Raw genomic sequence first — 19,781 nt, 5'->3', positions numbered from 1 at the left:
ATTTAAGGACAGCCTGCTTGAGGTGCTAAGGAAGCCTGTAAGGAAAGAAGACTACCAATAATACCAGTGAAACTGTTGGCAAAGCCTTCTAAGAGGAAGATGCAACTCCATCAGGACAGGATGGAGAACAAATTCCCTAAGTCTAAGAAGCAAAATATTTTTATAAGAGACAAGGGCCTAGGAATTCAGGCAGGACTGACAAAGTTCCTTTGGCTCAGAAGCAAGCTCTAGACTAAGATCTCGTCTCCTGAAAAGAGTAGAGTGGAAGATGCAGTGAAAAGGAAAAGCCTCCACCACATTGGCTTGTGAAAAAAGAATTAAACTTATGAACTACACAAAAATTGAGGTTTTATATATATATTATGTATATATATATTTATATAAGAACACATTTCAAAACTGAAGATGTATAACTACCATTCTAAATATAATATTGTGACTATTAGTCAATGTCAGTTTCGAAGGTCCATATGTGATAAAGGCTACATGGATTAAGTCATGAAAATCCATGTCTTATGTGTCTTATCCACACTTTTAAGTAACTTCATTTGGAATCAATGGCAATACAGGATGTTTTAGCAATGAGGCTTGCGGACAAATTATCACCATAGGAAATACTTGTTGGAGATACACTTTGCTCTTTTCCACTTCTAAGTACTTCAAGTCAAAAAAACCCCAACCAAAACTCCACAAATCTAATCTTAGTTCATTGTTCCGAGGAGTTTAACACTGAAAGGCTAACTATATGTAGATGGACCAACACCACATCAATCAATAAATCAATTAAACCAGTATCTATTTATGAAATAGTCAGGAAGTTTAAGATTTGTACTGAGTATTTGCAACCCAAGATGCACAATTCCTTTCAGAAAATAAAAAACTCAAAAACTTTCGTAAGCCTTTAGCCACCCATAAGATGCTGTTTAAGAAAACAACACCAAAATATACTACACAATTACCCTTGGCAAAGTGAAGGGTACTTCAGATGCTAGAAGTTAGTACAGTGAGCAGAAAATATACACATTGTCTCTTTCATCCTGAAATATAACTGCAGCAGGTACCAAAAAAGTTGGCAACTTTTGACATGATGTTGGCAACATTATGACATGAGTAGAGAAGAGCATATTTTCTAAGCAGCATCCACCAAAGGGATCCTTGAAGATTCTTATTTGCAAATTAAAGCTGTCCCCAACAGTAGTGGAAGTGATTGTTTGCTGGGAAAGGTGGCAGAGAATCAGCAGCTCTTTTCTGCCTTTTCAGCAAAACCCACTTTGCAAGATGTCAGTTTCCACAGGCAAAGTCTGCGTCTTTGCTCTTCAGAGTCTCTGAATAGAAGTCCCAAATTTTTGTTAAACTTAGTATTTGAAACTACACGAGTTGACATGGATAGTGATGGTAGTCATGCAAGGACTTATAAACTATGCATAAATAAAAATCATACACTAAAAGGGTATTTTCAGATGTGCCCCCTCGGTGTTATGAGAATACCCAGGAATTTACGTAATTTGTTTTCTCTCTGAAAGGTGAACTTTGGCATGGTTAAGAAGACATTTTGTTGAATAAGTAGTCTCTTAACTACTTCAAACAAAACACATCAAAGACCCATAATCCAAGGGGGAGGCTTTGCAGAAAAGATCTTTCATGCACTTATATAACATTGTATAGCACCCTGTTCAGAAGTTCATGGACGACTTCCAGACAGATTAGCTAGAATACTGCTGGAGAAATCTGTCTCTACCACATTTTACCAAAGTTATGGTTGTCAGAATTACTGGAGGGTCTTGTTTTTTTTTATCAGCACCAAGCTAGAACTAAAAATGCCTAGCACAGAGAAAAATAACTTTAAAATGATGGCTAAAATCTTCTCTAAATTTGTATATTTGTTTCATTCTATTACAGAATTCAGAGGGATCATTTTCATTATTCACTAAAACATGCAGGCATATATTTGTAACAATTTGAGCTAGATTTAGTTTTTATAAGAAGAGTAATAGATATAAAAATGTCAGTTTCTAACAAATAATTTGTTGATTCGGCTTTGCTTGTACTACCTATAACCACATATTCCATGTTTCTATCTGAAAAATATAGACCAACTTAAATGTGTAAAGGAAAAACTTAAGTTGTCACGTGCATGAGCAGTAAGTCTGACTTGTTGAAGTTCATACCTGTGAACAAAAAGATGCCTTGAAAGGGGGCAAATCTCATTGGCCTGAATTCCTGCATATAAGGAAATCTCAAAGAAACCTGCCTAAGACTTCAAATTCTGTCAAGGTAAGATTTCCACAAAAAACATGGCATTTCAGGGAAAACACGGGCATGCAATATGTCTGCAAAAAGTTGTATTTCAATCTCATTTAATATACTGAGCTGTCTTCATGGCTTCTTATTAATGTATGGAAGATCTCAGTTTCGTTACTGCCAAGAAAGGCCCCAAAAAGTCAAAAGCTGCACATTCAAAGAGAGCAGAACTAATAAAATTAAATCTCAATATTTTAGATTTAACTCATGATGTCAGAATTTCCAGATTTTGTAGCATAAATGATAATTATGTCAACACCTGGTAAACATATATATTTAAATTGAATATTTATTTTTGTGTTACAGTGAAAATACATGTGGTCAAGTCATATGAAGACTCACATATCACAAAACTGAATATAAGAAAAAATAATGTTTGCTTGATATATTAATTGGAAATGGAAACATGTACATACATCTATGTAGCCACATCTACGTATGTTTGCTGTATGTTAAGGTGGGTGGGATGATAAATGTTAGTCATACCTTTTTGATCACTTAAGAAAAGTCAATTTAAAGCAAAATATTGGTGAAGAAACATCATGATTACCTGCTAAGTATTATGAACCCATCAAGAAGTATTTATGCAATAAACAAGTCTCTTTAGCAAAGTTGGTATCATTGAATAACACAAAATTGTGCAAAAAGATTTTGCTTGGTGGAAATCAGAATAAGACAGAGTGCAGGGAAAAAGAGAAAATAACAGCATTAATTGCAGGCAAGCAACTCCCAAAGTATGAATAATTATTGTTTATTATGTGTTTAAATCTTCTTTATCCTTTTATTGTGCATTATAATTTATCATCAAATTATATGTCCTCTTCAAGATGATTATAATTTAGAAAAGGATTAGATCTGTTCTTACATTTTACCCAAAGAATTGAATGCTTCTTTTTAGATCAAGCACTGAAAACTTACTGCTGGTTTTTAGAAACACAACAGCTTGTGCTTCACCTAACAGAGCTAAACAGCAACAAGTTTAAACAAAAAGAAAGCATTGAATATATCCTCTATGTTGCTTAGAATTTAAATCACACCTTTTCCAAGCAAAAGGTGGTTTGTGCACACAGCTGACTACGGAGACTGATTTGATCCCACTGCTAAATAAACCTAATCATATATTATGACAGCAACATGATGGGATAAATTAAAAATGTTCAAGTTTTACCTCCAGCTATGACACAGACTATCAAAAACCCACCCACAACAACAGTGTTTGAGACAGCAATTGCAATACTTTTAGTATTTTTCTAACCAGAATACTAAAATATCCACTGGGAAAGAATTCTCCACCTGCAAAGCATCATTAAGTAAGACCATGATGCACAGCTTAGTCAATTCAATAACCACCTTTCCAATATGTCACAGAGTTTTAGGGGGGCAATTTGATGCAGAATTTTGCTGCTGTAAATGCTTGAACATACTACAGTATTTACACTTATCTGCCTGCATCAAAAGTACATCTAATGCCTTAGAAACTCTCAGCATACATTTTACAAATATTTTTCCAATTAACATGGAATACTCTTAATTTTAATACTTCTCTTGTTTTGAAAAAGAGACATGTAATAGAAAAACAGAAAGCTGAAGTAAATGTTCCTTATATATTCCACTTTCAGTACAACCTTAATACCACTTAATAACCCAAGTATTGTTACATAAAAAGCTTATGTAATGATGATTGCTCAAGAAAATCTGTTTTGGCTTTATGAAAAATAAATTATAACATGCTTTTTCTTCTGCCCTTTGGACTTTGAGAAACTATCCATTATCAGTCATAGGACAATTTTTACATTAATGTAAAGGAGAGCAACACCATATGTGTTTTTTCCCGTCAAATTTTCTTTCTCACTTATCAATTAACTTGCATGTTCTAACTTGTAATTAGTGGTGATTTAAAAACGTGCTCAGAGATATGAACTTCTCATTGGAAAATTCATCTCAGACCCCTCTCCAAATGAACACTGTTACAGAGTTACATACTGGCAGTTCCAGTCACTCCACTCCCTTGTGTCATTCCTGAAAGATGCCTAATTCATAGTGTGATACAGAAGTATAACTCATGGAAGCAATTCCACTTAAATTGATAGATATGTCATGTTTACAACCACCTAACATTCCTCAAGTGAGAAATTCCTCAAGTGAGAGCTAGACAATTTATGGCTAGTTACTACAGTCTAAAGTATCATTCAGTAGTTTGTCCTTGAGTATCTGAGACAATATAAATGGTGGTAAAAGCCTAGTGACAGTAGACAGAGGTTGAAAGCAGACTGAGGTTGTTTTATTGTGGTTGGGTTTTCTGACTACATTTTGTTTTAATTTCCAGTGAAGATCATTTGTTCTATTTAAAGCCTAGGGACACAGAACTTTTCATTTGTTTCTGTGCTCATTGTTAATGAGACTTTAGGGAGGCTTTTTGCCCAAGCATAACCAAGAACTCTGCTTCCTCTGCTGCTGCACTCTTTTTGCTGAATCGAACAGAACAGTTACCTTCAAAAATTGCAAAAAATAAAAAAGGAAAAAGGAAAAGAAACTCTCTTTCTTTCCTGAGTTCTGTCTCCAGTTTTGGGCTCCCCAGTTGATGAAAAATGCTCTAAAGAAACTGGAGTGAGCCTGATAGAACCTGAGTTCAGGCTGCAGCACATCATGCACAAGAAGCCAAGTGAACAGTTTCCTATCGACCCGGCGAAGAGTAAGCCTTACATGTAGCTAATTACCACCTTCTGCAATGGATCATTAGAGATGGACTCGAACTCCTCCCAGAGGCTTACGGTGGTAGAACACAAAGCAGTGGTCACAAGTTGCAAGGGAAGAAATTCCAAGTGGGTATAAGGAAAATATTCTTCACAGTGAGAGTAGTTAAGCCTTGGAATAGGTTCCGAGATGGATTGTGGGATTCCCATCTTTGGGCATTTTTGAAGCTCTACTGAACAAGGACCTGAGAAACGTGATCTAGAAGCTAGACCAGACGACCTAGAGAGATCTCTTCTTACCTAATTATTCAAATTTGTTGAAAATGTTAAAAGTGAAAGTTTTGTACAAAGTTTATAATATGAATAAATAAAACAAAGAACGAGCCTTATTAAGTAAGACTAAATTCTGTGAGTGTTTTTAAGTAGGTAAGAGAAAATCCTGAGAACAAGAAACAACTTTCATCTTAAGAACTTATTTACTTTTATTTTGTTAGCTTATTTCAGCTTCATATTATTATTTTTATCTGTGTTCTGCCATCTTCATTTCAAATGAGTAGAAACATAAAGGCATGTGGTTGAAACAAATATTCAATAACTATAAAATACTAGACTAATGAAAAAAGAACAAAACATCAGTATCTTTGATATTTGGATACTGTTGGCCCTTTCTTTATCTCAGTTCTTGCAGACCTGAAAAATTTTACCAATGTCCCTCACTTTCCTTCCTTCCTTTTATCTCAAAAAAACTCAATTCATCGATATTAAAAAAAATAAATTAACACAGTCCTAGAAAAACCAGCCCCCTCCAAATTACATTGAAGAGAAAAAGAAGGAAGAACTTAATTTCAAGGATCTGGAAAATAAGTTTTCAGGAGAATTTGTCTTTACAGAGATTCAGTTTTCAGGTATCTTCTAACACTTGGAGGTCAGACTAAAGTTTCTTTTAATTAAAATTAACAAAGTATCTCTGTATGACATATTTTCTTTATGTCTTTGCCAGATTTGTGCAACAAATACAAATTGGTAATGCCTCATCTTTAAAAACCAAAACTGGTTTCCAAATGTGCATGTAGCTGTTTTTGAGAGATTAGTGCAGGCAAGTTTCCTTAGAAATTTCAGAAGTTTTCCGACAGAAAAAAAAAGTAGTATATTTTCTCGTTTTGACTAAGATCTCTAAATATATTTAGAATTTAACCATAAACACTGCAACAGATAAGTGACACAAAGATATTCTGAATCAAAGCTGTCAAACTGTAACTTATAATAAGCAGTCCATTCTTGAACAATTCTAAATTGTGCAATTTAAGTCAAAAGAAACACAAGCAACTAATACTCATTTGAGAAGAAACATCAGTGACACTTTTCACTTTCTATTGCCTCATAGTTGCACTCCCTTTGAGAAAGAACAGCTAGCATTACTATCTAATTCCTCAATTAAGGGAAAGTTCAAGCTACATTTCTTTCAAGCTGACATCCAAAACGTGTCCTTTTGCTATACATAGATTCTACAGGTCGTTGTGATGCAGATGAGCCAAACCACTACTTTCAACACTGTGTGACAAATATATCCAGGTACAAAATGGATAATTGTTAATAAAAATATTTTTACTACATTCTCTGTAAGAATACACAGCAGACAAAAAAAACCACAAAACCAGAAGAGAGTAAACTGAAGTAGTATATTTTTTACAGATGCTAATTCTTCGGATAAACACAGCACATGAAAAGAAACCAGAACCTGCAGCAATGGGAGCATTATCCCCAAGGCCATCAGATTTTTCAAAAGATCACAGGTGATTGCCATTAGGTTTATAAACAGCTGAGCTATTTCTTATTTGCATGAGACATCTGAAGAGAAAATATTTTCAAATGTTATTCTTTAATAAATCAAGAAATACAATACTAAAACATTGGCCATATTAGAAATAAAACCACAACTAATTCAAAACAGTTAACATTTTCTACTTAATTTCTGATTGCATACATAATCATAATACTAATATTTGAAACATTTTAAGAGTAGCCTTGTTTAGCTGTGAGGCTAAAGCCATGCATAATAATTAGCAAACTGTTAAAGTATGATGTTATCTATTTTCTCTGTTTTTGGTAGATGTCTTGGGGTGACTTTATGACGTGTATCCCCTACCGCCGCTCTATGCCCAGACGTGATTCCTGTGCCTTTCTGTGCCTTTAAAACTGGGTGCAAGAGAAAGAAAAAAAAAAAAAGCCGGGCAAACTTTTCACAGCAGTTTGTGCTCCAAGGTCACTCTACCTTCTCTGCATGCTCCTGCGGCAGCAAGAGCGGAGGCAAACACCTTCCTGCTTTTCCCAGCCCTTGGCTCTTTTTCTCAGGAGAGAGACAGAGAGTTAAAATTCTCTGCAGTTCAGCCAGCTCGTTAGCTGAGGCAAGAACTTTCCTTGGACTGTTCTGCTCCGGTCCGGATCACCATAGGAGGCCCACACCACAGCCTGGAGGGGTCACACCCCAGCTCCGGAGAGAGAACAGCCACACCTACAGAAGGACTTTGAATTTTACCAGGTTCTCTCCACACCAAGAGGTTTTATTATTGTGCATTGTGTCTGTTAAATAAACATTTTTTTAATTTCACTTTCTTCGGAGGAAAATTTTTTTTCCTGAACCTGGTGGGGGAGGGGTGGCTGAAACCTGCCTTCTATCACAGGACGTTCAAATTTGGACATTCCTCCGAATTTGTCTCAAACCGGGACAATAGAGTAACAGAATTAGGGCTGCTTCTTAAATATCCAGTTGACACTGCACAAAAACATTATCAAGAATATATATTTAAAATTAAAAGTAAAAGAAACAATGTAAGGACTCAAGGATAGCAGAAAAGTAATAAAGTTCCAGCAAATCACATGCTTATAATGGTTTGCAGAGGCTGGCACTTTTGGCTGAAGAAGCAAATTAAACAAACTAATGTCTGGTGCCTCTGAAACCACAGGCAAGATGACAGTGTAACTGGACTTACAGAAAAAGAAGTAGTGGCCCAACATCAAAGAAAACACACTTAAAAAGGAAAAAAAATAAAAAAGAAAAGAGAAAATAAAGTTGCATCCAATTTCCATCCATCCAAGAACAAACTAGAAAGATTTTAGAATCCTGACCATTGCATTTCTGGTTTTAGTTTAAACAATGCTCAAGATTTTTTTTTCTGAGCATTCAAGTCTCTTAACTGAATTTTCTCAGGACTGTAAGAATGCATGACAAAGAGCCTCAAAATGTTACTGAACTACTTAATTGATATTTTCCTGCTACTTTCTTTTCCCTGGCAATACACACACAAAACCCGTTCCCTCAGTCAAGCGACTCCAACAACAGAAATGTGTGTATTTACAACAGCTTTTTCATGCAAGAGAGTGTTGACTTTGAAAGAAACAAATAGTGAAGAACATTTTACTATGAAAAACTGTGGTCTTTAAGAGAAACAGGGCAATTCTTATTGTCCCATGATGGAAAGGAAAATGGTGTCATTAACCATAGAGTGAAATAAATTTCAGGCCCAGTTCAGGACTCCATTAGCCAAGGAACCTCATGACTCTGAAGACATTTTGAAATACATATTTTTGTCTAAAAAGAGGTAGAAAATCAAGGGAGTGGATAAAAACATGAACGAACTTCAGTTATTGTCTATTCTATTATAAAAACACAAGTAAAATTGTCCTTCAGTATTATCACTAACAGCACAAACATCATTTAGAATACAAGCTTTACCACATTATAATGCTCAGAGACAAAATCTTGATTTAATTAAGAATGGTTTTATAAGTCAATTTTAGCATTAAAGATAAAGACTCAGCTATTTGGGGATAATTGTATACCTAAACACCATTGATTTTAATAGCATTTAAGTACTTTCAAGTACTTAAAAATACCTAAACTCCGAAACTAAAGCCTACATAATGGAGAAAATTAATATATAAGAAAAGTCTTTTATCAGCTAACACTGAAATAAACGAAAATAATACCCCTTCCTGTTTATTAGAGCACTGTATAGATGAACTATTCAACTGGAAAACATTTTCATATTCTAGAAAAACATTCCAAAGGGGAAAAAAATTAGCCAGTCTCTTACTAGTTAATTTTGATACTCTGAGTTTTTGTTGAGGATAATTAAGTCCATAGTATGTAACAATGAGACTTCTAACCCTCCTCTTTCCAAACGCACTCATATAAGATAAAGATTTTTTTTCTGCAGTCAACATTAAACCCAGAAATATTTAAAGTTAAGTGTATGAGCTAATCTGAAGCTATTATGTGAAAATGTCAGATCAGCAAAGAAATATCTTTTGGATGAGAAAAAAACGTAACAAGCATTATTTTTAAGTCTATTTAGCTTATTCTAATGAAGTTCCAAATTCAATGGCTCTTCTTTCAATGTCAATTACCTTTCTGCTTTATGTGGGACTTTAGAGAAGAAAACAGGAAGGGTGGGAAGAAAGAAAATGAATTCATAAAGAGATAGATATATTTTTCATCCATGGAACAACATGAGAAAGGCTTAGTGTCCAGCTGAAGATGTTTGTTTTCCTACAGTGCTAAACACAGGACTGTGCAACAGCTTGAGGACTAATTTGCAGAATCATAGCTTAAACCAACAGATGGGTCAGACAATGAATGAGAAAGTTGGCACTTGAAGTAATACTTCCCAACTCACTACAAGTTTGGATTTTGAGCAGTAAGTTTGATAAACAAGCAAACACTATGCAGAAGTTCTGCTTCCTCCAGAATGGGATTTTCTCCCTCGCTAAAACCAGTACAAACTTCAGCAATGCAGACAGTAAACTGAGTAAAGAGAATGGCATATTAGAAAATCCACCAGTTTCAGAGTGGCATTCAATCCACACAATGAATGCAGAAGTCATCATCAGACTTAAATATTTGCCTTTGCAAACTGTCAAATATCAGCATTGTTTGATTATGAAAAGAGAGGAGAAAAAAAAAAATACCAGTGCCAAAAGCACTATATTACATGTTAAGACAAAAGTAATAAGGACAAGATTTAGGAATATCTCCACAGATATTAATGAGAGTTCCTAACAATGAAAACTATATGGAGGGTGATAAGATTTTCATTAGGTTTACCTCTCCATGAAACTATATAGGGAATTCTTTTCTAAGGCAATGAAGTTAGCTTATATTACAGACAAAAAAAAAAAAAAAAAAGAATTGGGCATGGATTTCTACGGCTATACAACAAAAGAGGCAACAGTAGCATTGCTATATGAAGAGTCAAAAATGGAACCTTAGTATGCATAAAATTCTCAGGGGATTGTATATCTCCTGGATTCAGACATGTCAGTATTTAGAAAATTAGAATATCAATCCACTTTTACAATGAGACAAAGACTTGCCAGCTCTCCTCGGAGTGATACAACAAAAGCAGAAATAGCTTCTCCCTGGTTACTTGCAAGATCAACAACGTACCATTCTGCTACTGGTTTGGCAATGCTGTCAAAAATCACATCTTGTTTTGCCTCTTGACCAAAAATTTTCTGAAATCTGAAAATATTAAGCAAATAATAATTGCTTAGAATGTTAAAACACTACTTGATTCATACATTTTTGTTTGTGTTTGCAATAGTCAATGTTTACATCATTAGGCTTACATAACTTGGTACAATGTTTTCCCTGTAGTCTTAACCACAGCTTGCTGTTGTGCTATTGTACATAAATAGGCTGTACACAGAGCTGCTTTGACAAGATCTGTACAATAAAATCCTCTGATAAAATGATGTGGCTTAGAAAAAAATAAACCGTATTTTAAATCTATCAAGAGAATTAGTGTTTGTAACTGGCACTACATTGAATCCTGGATAAATAGATTACACTATAACCAAATACAGCATCCCACCAGTAAAGCCAGGCTCACATTTTTTCAAGCTATTTCCTTCATTCTGCTGCACGATTACTATAGGTCACAAGAAGATATTTAATTCAATATGTTTTGTCACCTTCTATAGAAAATATCTGCAGTTATTTTACAAAATCAGAATTCTTGAGGTTGGAAGGGACCATTTGCTCCAACCCCCCTGCTCAAAGCAAAGTCACCCAGAACAGGGTTCTGTCCAGTCAGATTTTGACTATTTCCACATATGAAGGCTGCACAACCTCTCTGGCCAACCTGTTCCAGTATTTGATCACTTCACAGTGGGATCACCAGCACAGGAAGGACATTGACCTGTGGGAGAGAGTCCACAAGAGGCCACTAAGATGATTAGAGGGATGGAGCACCTTTCCTTTGAAGAAAAGCTAAGAGAACTGGGATTGCTCAGCCTGGAAAAGAGAAGGCCTTGGGGTGACCTAACTGTAGTCTTACAGTACCTGAAGGGAGCCTACAAGAAAGATGGAGAGGGACTTTTTACTAGGACATGTAGTGACAGTGCAGGGGGGAATGGCTTCAAACTGAGAGTAGGTTTAGATTACATATTAGGAAGAAATTATTTACTCTGAGAGTGTTGAGGCACTGGAACAGGTTGCCCAGAGAAGCTGTGGATGCTCCACCCCTGGGAGTGTTTAAGGCCGGGCTGCATGAAGCTCTTAGCAACCTGGTCTAGTGGCAGAGGGGGTTGGAACTAGATGATCTTTAAGGTTCCTTCCAACACAAGCCATTCTATGATCCTGTGATATTTCCTGTATTTCAATTTGTGCCCATTAGCTCTTGTCCTGCACATGGGCACCACTGAAAAGCATCTGGTTCCATCTTCTGTATCTCCCCTTTCCCCATCAAGTGTTAATAGACATTGATAAGATCACCTTGAGCCTTCTCTGAGGTGAACAGTCTCAGGTCCCTCAGCCTCTCCTCACATGTTCCACTCTCCAGTCCCTTAATTATCTTTATGTCTCTTTGCTGGAGCCCAGAATTGGACATAGAATTCCAGATGTGATCTCACTGGTTTTAATGAGGGGAAGGATCAACTTCCCTGGTCTGCTGGCAATGCTCTTTTTAATGCAGCCCAGGGGTTGTTGACCTTTTTTACTGCAAATGGTGTATTGCTGACTGATGTTCAACTTTTGTCTACCAGTACACAAGGTATGCATATCTGCTTTCAGTCATCCTTGAGCCTGCCCTGGTTATTCCTCAATGGGAGCAGGACTCAGTATTTCATTTTGTCGAACTTTATTAGATTCCTATTGACTCATTTCTTCAGTCTCTTGAGGTCAGCAGGAATGGCTGGTGTATCAACCACCCCTCTCAATTTCGTATGGTCTGTGAACTTGCTGAAGCTACACTTGGTCCCATCACCCAGGTCATCAATACTAAATAGGACTGGACCCTCCTATTGGCTATGTGAGTGACTGGCCTCAAGCTGGCCTGGCTGACAGCCCTCTGAGCCCCTGAGGCAACCCTCTGAGCCCAGCAGCTCAGGCTGTTTTCAGCACCCCTCACTGTGTCCTTATCTAGGCTTTCCTGATTCCATTCCTCACACAGCATTCCTGGGTCACCTGACAGTGCTCCCACCCATTCTACCCCTACTTTTAGTATTGCCATTTAGTTGGGAGATGCTTCCTCATCCAGTCAGGCCTCCTGCTGCCTTTGCATCATTTTCTGTTCATGTGGCTGGATTGTCCTTGAGCTTGGAGGTGATCCTTGAAAATCAGCCAGTTTTCCTGGACATATCTCCAGAAATGTGTCTCGGAGAATTCTTTCAAGCAGATCCATGAACAAGCCAAAGTCTGCATTCATGAAGCGCAGGGTTGCACTCCTACTTTTTGCCTTACTCCCTTCTCTCAGTACTCTGAATTTCACTATCTCATGGCCACTGCAGTCAAAGCTAGCTCCAGGCTTAATATCCCTCAACAGTTTGTCCACGTTCACAAATATCCTGATTGGCTTTTTAACTGTATGTTAGGAAGTTGTCATCCACACATTCCAGCAGCCTCCTGTACTGCTGGTGCCCTGCTATGTTGCCCCCCAGTTTGGAACTTTATACTGCCACAGAACCTCCCAGGGTGCGCAGAAAGGCCGTACGGACACTGGGTGTGTAGAAAGGCACCGTGCTGACCCATTCAGTGGGTACACTATAACAGACAAACAACATACACAAAACATAAATGCATATATTCTATCCTGCTAATGCTTAATCAGTCAAGTAACTCAAACAATTATTCTTGCATTGTCATAAGGATAAAAAGGCATTGGGCTTCTCAAAGTCCATCTCTACAGTGGTTTTAATAAATTCTAAAGTCAGACAAAAATATTAGCATTCATTAAGTCAGGCTTGGGCATCTGCAACCTAAGATAGTGTTGCATATTAATCTATTTGGAGAGGGCAGCTCCTCTCTTCCCAAGCAGATAACCTTAGCTGATGTAAAATGACATCAGTCTGAGCTGCGGTTGTTTATGTGGAGCTCTCTTTTTTAAGAGAAACAAATTACCTGTTGTTTATTATAAAAAATAAATCATATCCAAATTGGAAAAAGACAGTCTGGACCTCATCATTAGAGGTAATTATACATCTAGATTTATCCATCATCAAAATTTTAAACTGTTGCCTCACTTTTCTGTTGCAGTAATAAAAATATTTGATATTGCTGTACTGATTTTAAGCTCCTAAAAAATATTTACACTCTACAACCAAGGATTTGTTTCTTTCAACAATTTCTGGATTTCTTTACCTTGCTTTGGCTATGTCTAAAACACAGTTTCTAAACAGTGTTTTACATCAAACTTCTTTAGCCAGCCTGTGACAACTCATTAGATCACAAGAGAACACACAGTCCTGCTTCAGCCTTCATACACAAATTCAAAACAAGCTGCAAAAATAGAAGAACTGATAAATGAATCTCTGACATAAGACTTAGGAATGCATAATGACTTGCAATGGACAGACAATAGTATGACAATTTTATCCAGCACTATCAGACCCATTGTGCTGAAGAGCACGTGCTGAAGTATTCCTCTTTTTAAGGGAGTTGTATAAAAATAAACCTATCTATACCATAATTTAATTTTAAGATTAGACTTTTCCTGATTCTATACATCTGTATCACTAAACACAGTGTTGTCAATCACTAAAGGCAGAAGGTACAAATATAAGGCTTCTACTCACTTGAACTTGTAGCTTTCTCGTTTATTATTGATGAACCCATCTGCTAAGTCACGTGGCACAGTAATCTCCAGACTGGGCAGAGGTTCCTCATCATCAACTGAATAACTCTAATAAGGATGGATACGACACCACACAATAATTTCATCAATATAACATTTCATTACCTTTGGATATAACATTTACCTAAGCTTAGCACCTTTTCTGGAGATAAACCTTTTACAAATTGCACTGAATATGTGAGCAGATCTTCCTTAACTACTATACAACAAAACCAGCACATACCAGCACTATCCTGTCACCATGTAAACACTACAGTATTTGAAAAAAAACCAAAACAAAAACAAAAGCATAGCCTCTTTGACATAATTTGCTTACTAAACCACTTTAATATCTGTGAAGTTATAAAAAACAAAGCATGGCCCCCAGTGCAAACCCTACCAAAAAATCTGGAAGAATACATTACGAAAGGCTACGACAAGACAAAGGCTACGATGAGAAGAGCTGGTTTAAAACGAGAAGGCAATTGAAAGACCTAAATGCACGGTTCCTAACGAACACTTTCATTATCTTTATTATCCCTTGGGAGGGCAGCTGTACACTGGGAGCAACACATTCCCCTCCCTTGCACAGAGCCCTGTTGAACTGCACAAACCCAGTGACGCGTGTCAAGTGTTTTCCTGCGGAGCGTTTCTCCAATAACAGGCTGGAAGTAAGTTCCTCACCCACTTCCCCCAACAGTTACAACCTAAACACCTCTACTTCGTGGTTTCATAAACTTCGTAATGCTTCGGACCGCGGGAACTTTTCACCGCACACCCACCCCCGTATCAGCCTCTCCGCCCCCGCCAGCCGCCCGAGCCCCTTGAGGGGGAGGGGCCCCGCCCCGCCCCGCTCCCCCCACCGGCGCGGGGACCGCGGCTCCCCGGGCATCCCTTGGCTCTCCCCGGCCTCCCCAGAGCATCCCCGGGGCACAGCTCCCGGCCTACCCCCGCCTGCTGCCGCCTGCCCAGCGGCTTCACCCGCGCGTACACCCGGATCGTTTCCTTCACCATCGCCGCCGCCGGGCCCCGGCAACGGTAACCGGGCACGGCCGGCGGGCACGCGCTGCCGCGCGCCCCGCGGCGGGAGCGGCTCCCGGCCCTCGCACGCCCTCAGGGAGCGGGGAGCGGCCGGGCTCTGCCCGCCCGCTGCAGGTGTCCTCCCGACCGCCTCAGGTGTCCTCCCACCCGCCGCAGGTGCCCTCCCGCCGCAGGTGCTCGCCCGCCCGCCTCAGTTGTCCTCCCGCCCGCCGCAGGTGCCCGCCCGCCTCAGGTGCCCTCCCGCCCGCCGCAGGTGCCCTCCCGACCGCCTCAGGTGTCCTCCCGCCCGCCGCAGGTGCCCGCCCGCCGCAGGTGCCCGCCCGCCGAGCCCTCCATACCGGCTCCCCGCCAGCTGTGCTCCCCGCGGCCGGAGCTTCACGGCTGCGAGCGAAGGGAGCTCGCACACGTTGCCCAGCCCAGAGGTGCGGTGCGTGGGGAGCGCTCCAGGCATTCCCCTCCCGATCTCTTGTGCCGCACCTGTTTGTCCGCAGGGATCTCCCGGCTCAGCCCACCCGTGTAAGGCTCAAGAGAAGAAGGTCTTTTGTCTTTATGCGGTTGGAGCACCGTGGAGGGAGATTGAGGGGAAAGACCAAGATTAAAGGCACTGAGGACATCAGTTCCTTAATTGTAATATAAAAACCGTTTTGAAAAAAAAACCTGCTTGTGGAAGAAGAGGCTGTTGTGTTGCTATGAGAGCTAAACTTAGCAGTAATAGCAGAACCCCATCATTCTGTGAAGTGGTTACTGAAGAGTTACACAAACAACATGATGGTATTTTGGCCTTAGTTTTGGTGGGATATTGTGGTAGGGATCAGATTACAGTGATTGCAAGCACTGTATTTAAATGAAGTGAAAAATCAGGGACTTGATTATGGAGGAGGATAGAAATTTCTCTAACACAGACATGGTAAAAATGTGTTGAACTTGTATTCCAAATAGGCAAAACAGTAGGGAAAAGGTTTTCTCCGTCAGCTAAGTGAACAACTGTCTCAAAAAGCATATGATGCGTAGGTAGTGAGCCTTCAGGGAATAAAATAGAAAAGGACTAATCACCATCTAAAGTCAAGTGCAAAAGGGTAAAAATGAAAACAAATGGAAAATATTACTTCGTGGTTAAATAAAGACTGAAGGAAAAATAGGACATTGGAATGGGATAATAGAATAAATAGTAATTATCTTTTCAGCATTGCTCCAAAACTACGAAAAAAATTTGTCTCTTGTCAGTAGGGATAGGGATGTTGAAGGCGATGTTAGAGGCAGAAGTGACTGAAGGAAGAGAAATGACTGCAGCCAAGAGGGAAGCAGAACTCCCAGTGTTCAATTAATTTAGACTAGGAAATCAGGATTTGGAAGGGAAGCATAAATAATTTCAGCTCCAGGACTCTGAAAGAATCGGGATGTTTAATTGAAGCTTCGGGAACTGGGTTTGTTGGTTTGCTTGGCTTTGAATTGAAATGATACAGGACAGTACAATATTCTTTTAAAACTGCAAATGCAATAGCTCTGTTATTAGCAGTTTAGCTGGATTGTGAATTAGCTGGGCAGCAGACATTATAATATTGCAGTTAATTGTGAGGAAAGCCATTTTGTGTCTGCCAGTGTTCAGTAGCTGGAGTATGGAGCTGGGTGAATGCCACAATTGCTTCTGGTGCCAAGCCTGCTCTGCAAATGGTTTAGGTGCCTTTCTTCAGCCTGAAGCCTGAGCTGTAAACTCTGAGCCAGTGGCACAGTGAAGAGACACTGTTTTTTTATAGGATAGTCTGCATATGGAGAAACCAACGAGCCATCTTAGACTCAAGCTGCTTCCAGAATAAAGGCATTGGCTGAATTTCTGAAAGGGGAGAAGGAATCCTGGGCCACCTGCAGAATGATCACTTGCATAGCAAAGGAAGAACAAAGATAACAGAAAGGACACAATTGTCTTCTGAAATACCCTTTCTATGACACAGCTGTCGTTGCAGAAATGCTGGAGTGTACTCCATAATATATTGTCTTCAAGAATGGTGTGTTAGCCAAGTAGCACCCAAATCAGAATTAGTACTCTAGGTTTACTCATCCTTTTGCAAAACAAAATCTGCATCATTAATTTGACCATCAAAATTATTCAGGTTTTCCTCTTGGCTATAGTATGTAGTATGCTGACTGCAAAAGATGGGAGATAAGTGAAAGGATTTTAAGAGGAGTAAGAACTTAGTTAAAGGTGATCTGTTATAGTTTTTAAGAAAAACTGTATTCTTGGACTGTAAAGAAATTTTTAGCAGGCTTTTGTGAGACGGAGCTTATGTGATATTTTAGTTAATAACTTTGTGCCAAAAAAGGGAGTGTGTATTAATTAAACTCTGATGATGATGTGGCTGAGAGTTCCATGTGCTGAAAAGGATCAAGATATACAGAAGAAGATGAATGACCATGAGAATTAGAGTAACAGATACGGATAACCATGAAATGTGTTGTAAGTTGTGAAATGTTGAAGGCTATTAGGATTGAGGGCTAATGACAACACATTCTGCTACAATCTGGAATCCATTCAGCTAGAAATGTCAGAAGATTTTCTGATTGCGAAAGTCCAGAAGACAGCTGCCAATGAAAAATAACCTGTTGTTCTTCAGTGAACTGAGAGTGTGTGCTACAAAGGAAGGGAAGCATTCACACTGCTGTACAGAGTCCTGGCGAGACCTTCAGCATACATTCTCTGTGTGTTTACAGTCCGCTCCTTTTATTTCTGCAAGCTTTTGAATAGTTAGACTGATGGAGATTTTGACATAAAAGACCTGTAGAACTTAATTTATTTAGCAAAGGCTAAATATGAGAGGCTGTATGAGTGAATATGAATACACTGTGGGTAATTGATGTGAAAGTAAAAGAATCTTCTAAGACAGGCATAAGAAAGAAATGGAGATAATTTATAGTGAATAAATGCACAGTGGGAAGTAGAGGAAAATGAATTGCATTTTCTCTATTCCATAAAGTCTTTTTCAAGACTATTGAAACATCTTTCTAGGACCATACTATGAACAAGAAGGCAAAGACAGTGTACATCTTTTTCCCCTAAGTCACCTGATGCGACTTAACTTCACCTTATTTTTTTATCCTAACCATGATAATATCTCCTTGCCTGGAGAGATCTCTTTTCTTTCAAGATCACTGTCCACATGTAATCTCGAGTTCATTAAAAAAGCATCATGTTCTCAGTTTTAACTTTTAGGCCATAGGGAACCTCAGTCAACTTCATAGTTTGAAAATCTGTAAGACATACACTGTCCTAATTAGATTGGTCAACAGTTGCACATTTTAAAGAAAATATAAAATAAATACCTTCAAGTCAAAGAACTTCCACAGCTTGATTATTTATCTTCTTGTCCATATTTAGGACTTCTTTTCATCTGTAGGAAATCAAACTTTCTCTCTTTACTGGCTCTCATTTTCTTAGTCTTTGTGTTCTGTGTCTACTTCAGCTTGTTCAGTACAGGAGATAGTAAGAAACTGAATATGGTTCTTCTAAGTCTCATCACTGTGGTTTTAATTTTCATATAGAACTCCTAAGGTATTTAAATCTTAAGTTCAGCATTTCATGTCATCCTTTTAGAAGAAATCCCCACACTCAGATATGGTCAAGAAAGAAAAGAAAAGATTAAACTGTTCCTCACTTGGTTCAATCATTCCAGCAATTTAAGAACAAAGTCAGGTGTGTTTTGCACTTATTTCAGTAGTTTGAATGCAGCTTCATTTGTCCTCAAGAGCAAGAAGTGCTGATAAATACTTTATGAGGTTGAAAGTGGTTTCAAAAAGTGCCCATTTTGTCCTTGAGAGAGATTCTAGTTCAATAAGAAATTATCCATTTGCTTTAGGAATTAATAGACAAAGTTTTATGTTGGCTCTTACACAAGAGGTCAGATTTTGCACCTTTTACATTACTTCCAACTTCAAAATAGATAACCTCTAGGAGGTTATTTGTATCCTTGAGTTTGACTAGCTTATGTGTGAGTATTTTTGTATAGGGTTCTGAAAGCGTTAAGTAAAGGAAAATTTGTGCCATTGTGGAAGATAAAATTATAGCAGGCTCCCATTTTTGCAGCTGCCGTGAGATGTGTATTTAAGAATGGAGACATATGGACACCCAATCTCCCAGCATCTTGTAATAATACTGTCTCCTAGTATCTTATTTGCTGAAGTAATAAGGGTATTAATGCAACGGCTACATTTTCATGAGGAGGGCATTAGCCCTGGGGGAATTTTCCCTAAATTAGCATTCTTTTCCCAGAAGTTATATAAATGATCAAAGTAGTACATACAGCTACATATGAGGACAGAAACTATTAGGTAAACTTAGAAGCTAATTAAAGGGTTAATCAATCTATTGATTTTGCTTGAAGCAGTAAAAATAACACAAGTAACAAATTAATTACAAAACCCCACAAAATTATACAGAACTTTGATTAGCCAAGAGAGTTTAAGGCTTCTATTTCAATCTCTTCGCTATTTCACTCACTATTTTGTGTTATAACTTTATTTTCATAGGAACAGGGATTTGATTGGAGTCCCCACTGTGATGAGTCCACACACCATGTCCAGTCCTTGCTAAAATAAAGACATAAGAAAGAAAACAGCAGATTTCCAACCTTTAAGAGAATAAAAG

The 19,781-nt window shown here is 38.4% G+C and overlaps 1 protein-coding gene across 6 annotated transcripts in view; it reads right to left on the bottom strand.

The window, feature by feature from the left end:
• KIF6 (kinesin family member 6) overlaps positions 1 to 15,585 on the bottom strand; it is a 158,100-nt gene extending 142,515 nt beyond the window's left edge. For 4 of the 6 annotated variants that reach the window (XM_039569515.1, XM_039569518.1, XM_039569516.1 and 1 more), the window contains exons 1-3: positions 15,053 to 15,164; positions 14,067 to 14,173; positions 10,441 to 10,515 (exon numbers count right to left, since the gene is read on the bottom strand). In XM_039569515.1, coding sequence (XP_039425449.1) covers positions 10,441 to 10,515; positions 14,067 to 14,173; positions 15,053 to 15,118 — 248 coding nt within the window. In that variant the 5' untranslated portion in view covers positions 15,119 to 15,164. Of the gene's footprint in view, positions 1 to 10,440; positions 10,516 to 14,066; positions 14,174 to 15,052; positions 15,165 to 15,483 lie in introns of those variants that run through there. The other 2 variants (XM_039569520.1, XM_039569519.1) reach the window with 2 other exon arrangements.
• Positions 15,586 to 19,781: the final 4,196 nt, after the last annotated feature.

Source organism: Corvus cornix, chromosome 3, assembly GCF_000738735.6.
Source record: "Corvus cornix cornix isolate S_Up_H32 chromosome 3, ASM73873v5, whole genome shotgun sequence".
NCBI lineage: Eukaryota > Metazoa > Chordata > Aves > Passeriformes > Corvidae > Corvus > Corvus cornix.
This window is presented reverse-complemented; position numbering and strand designations above follow the sequence as displayed.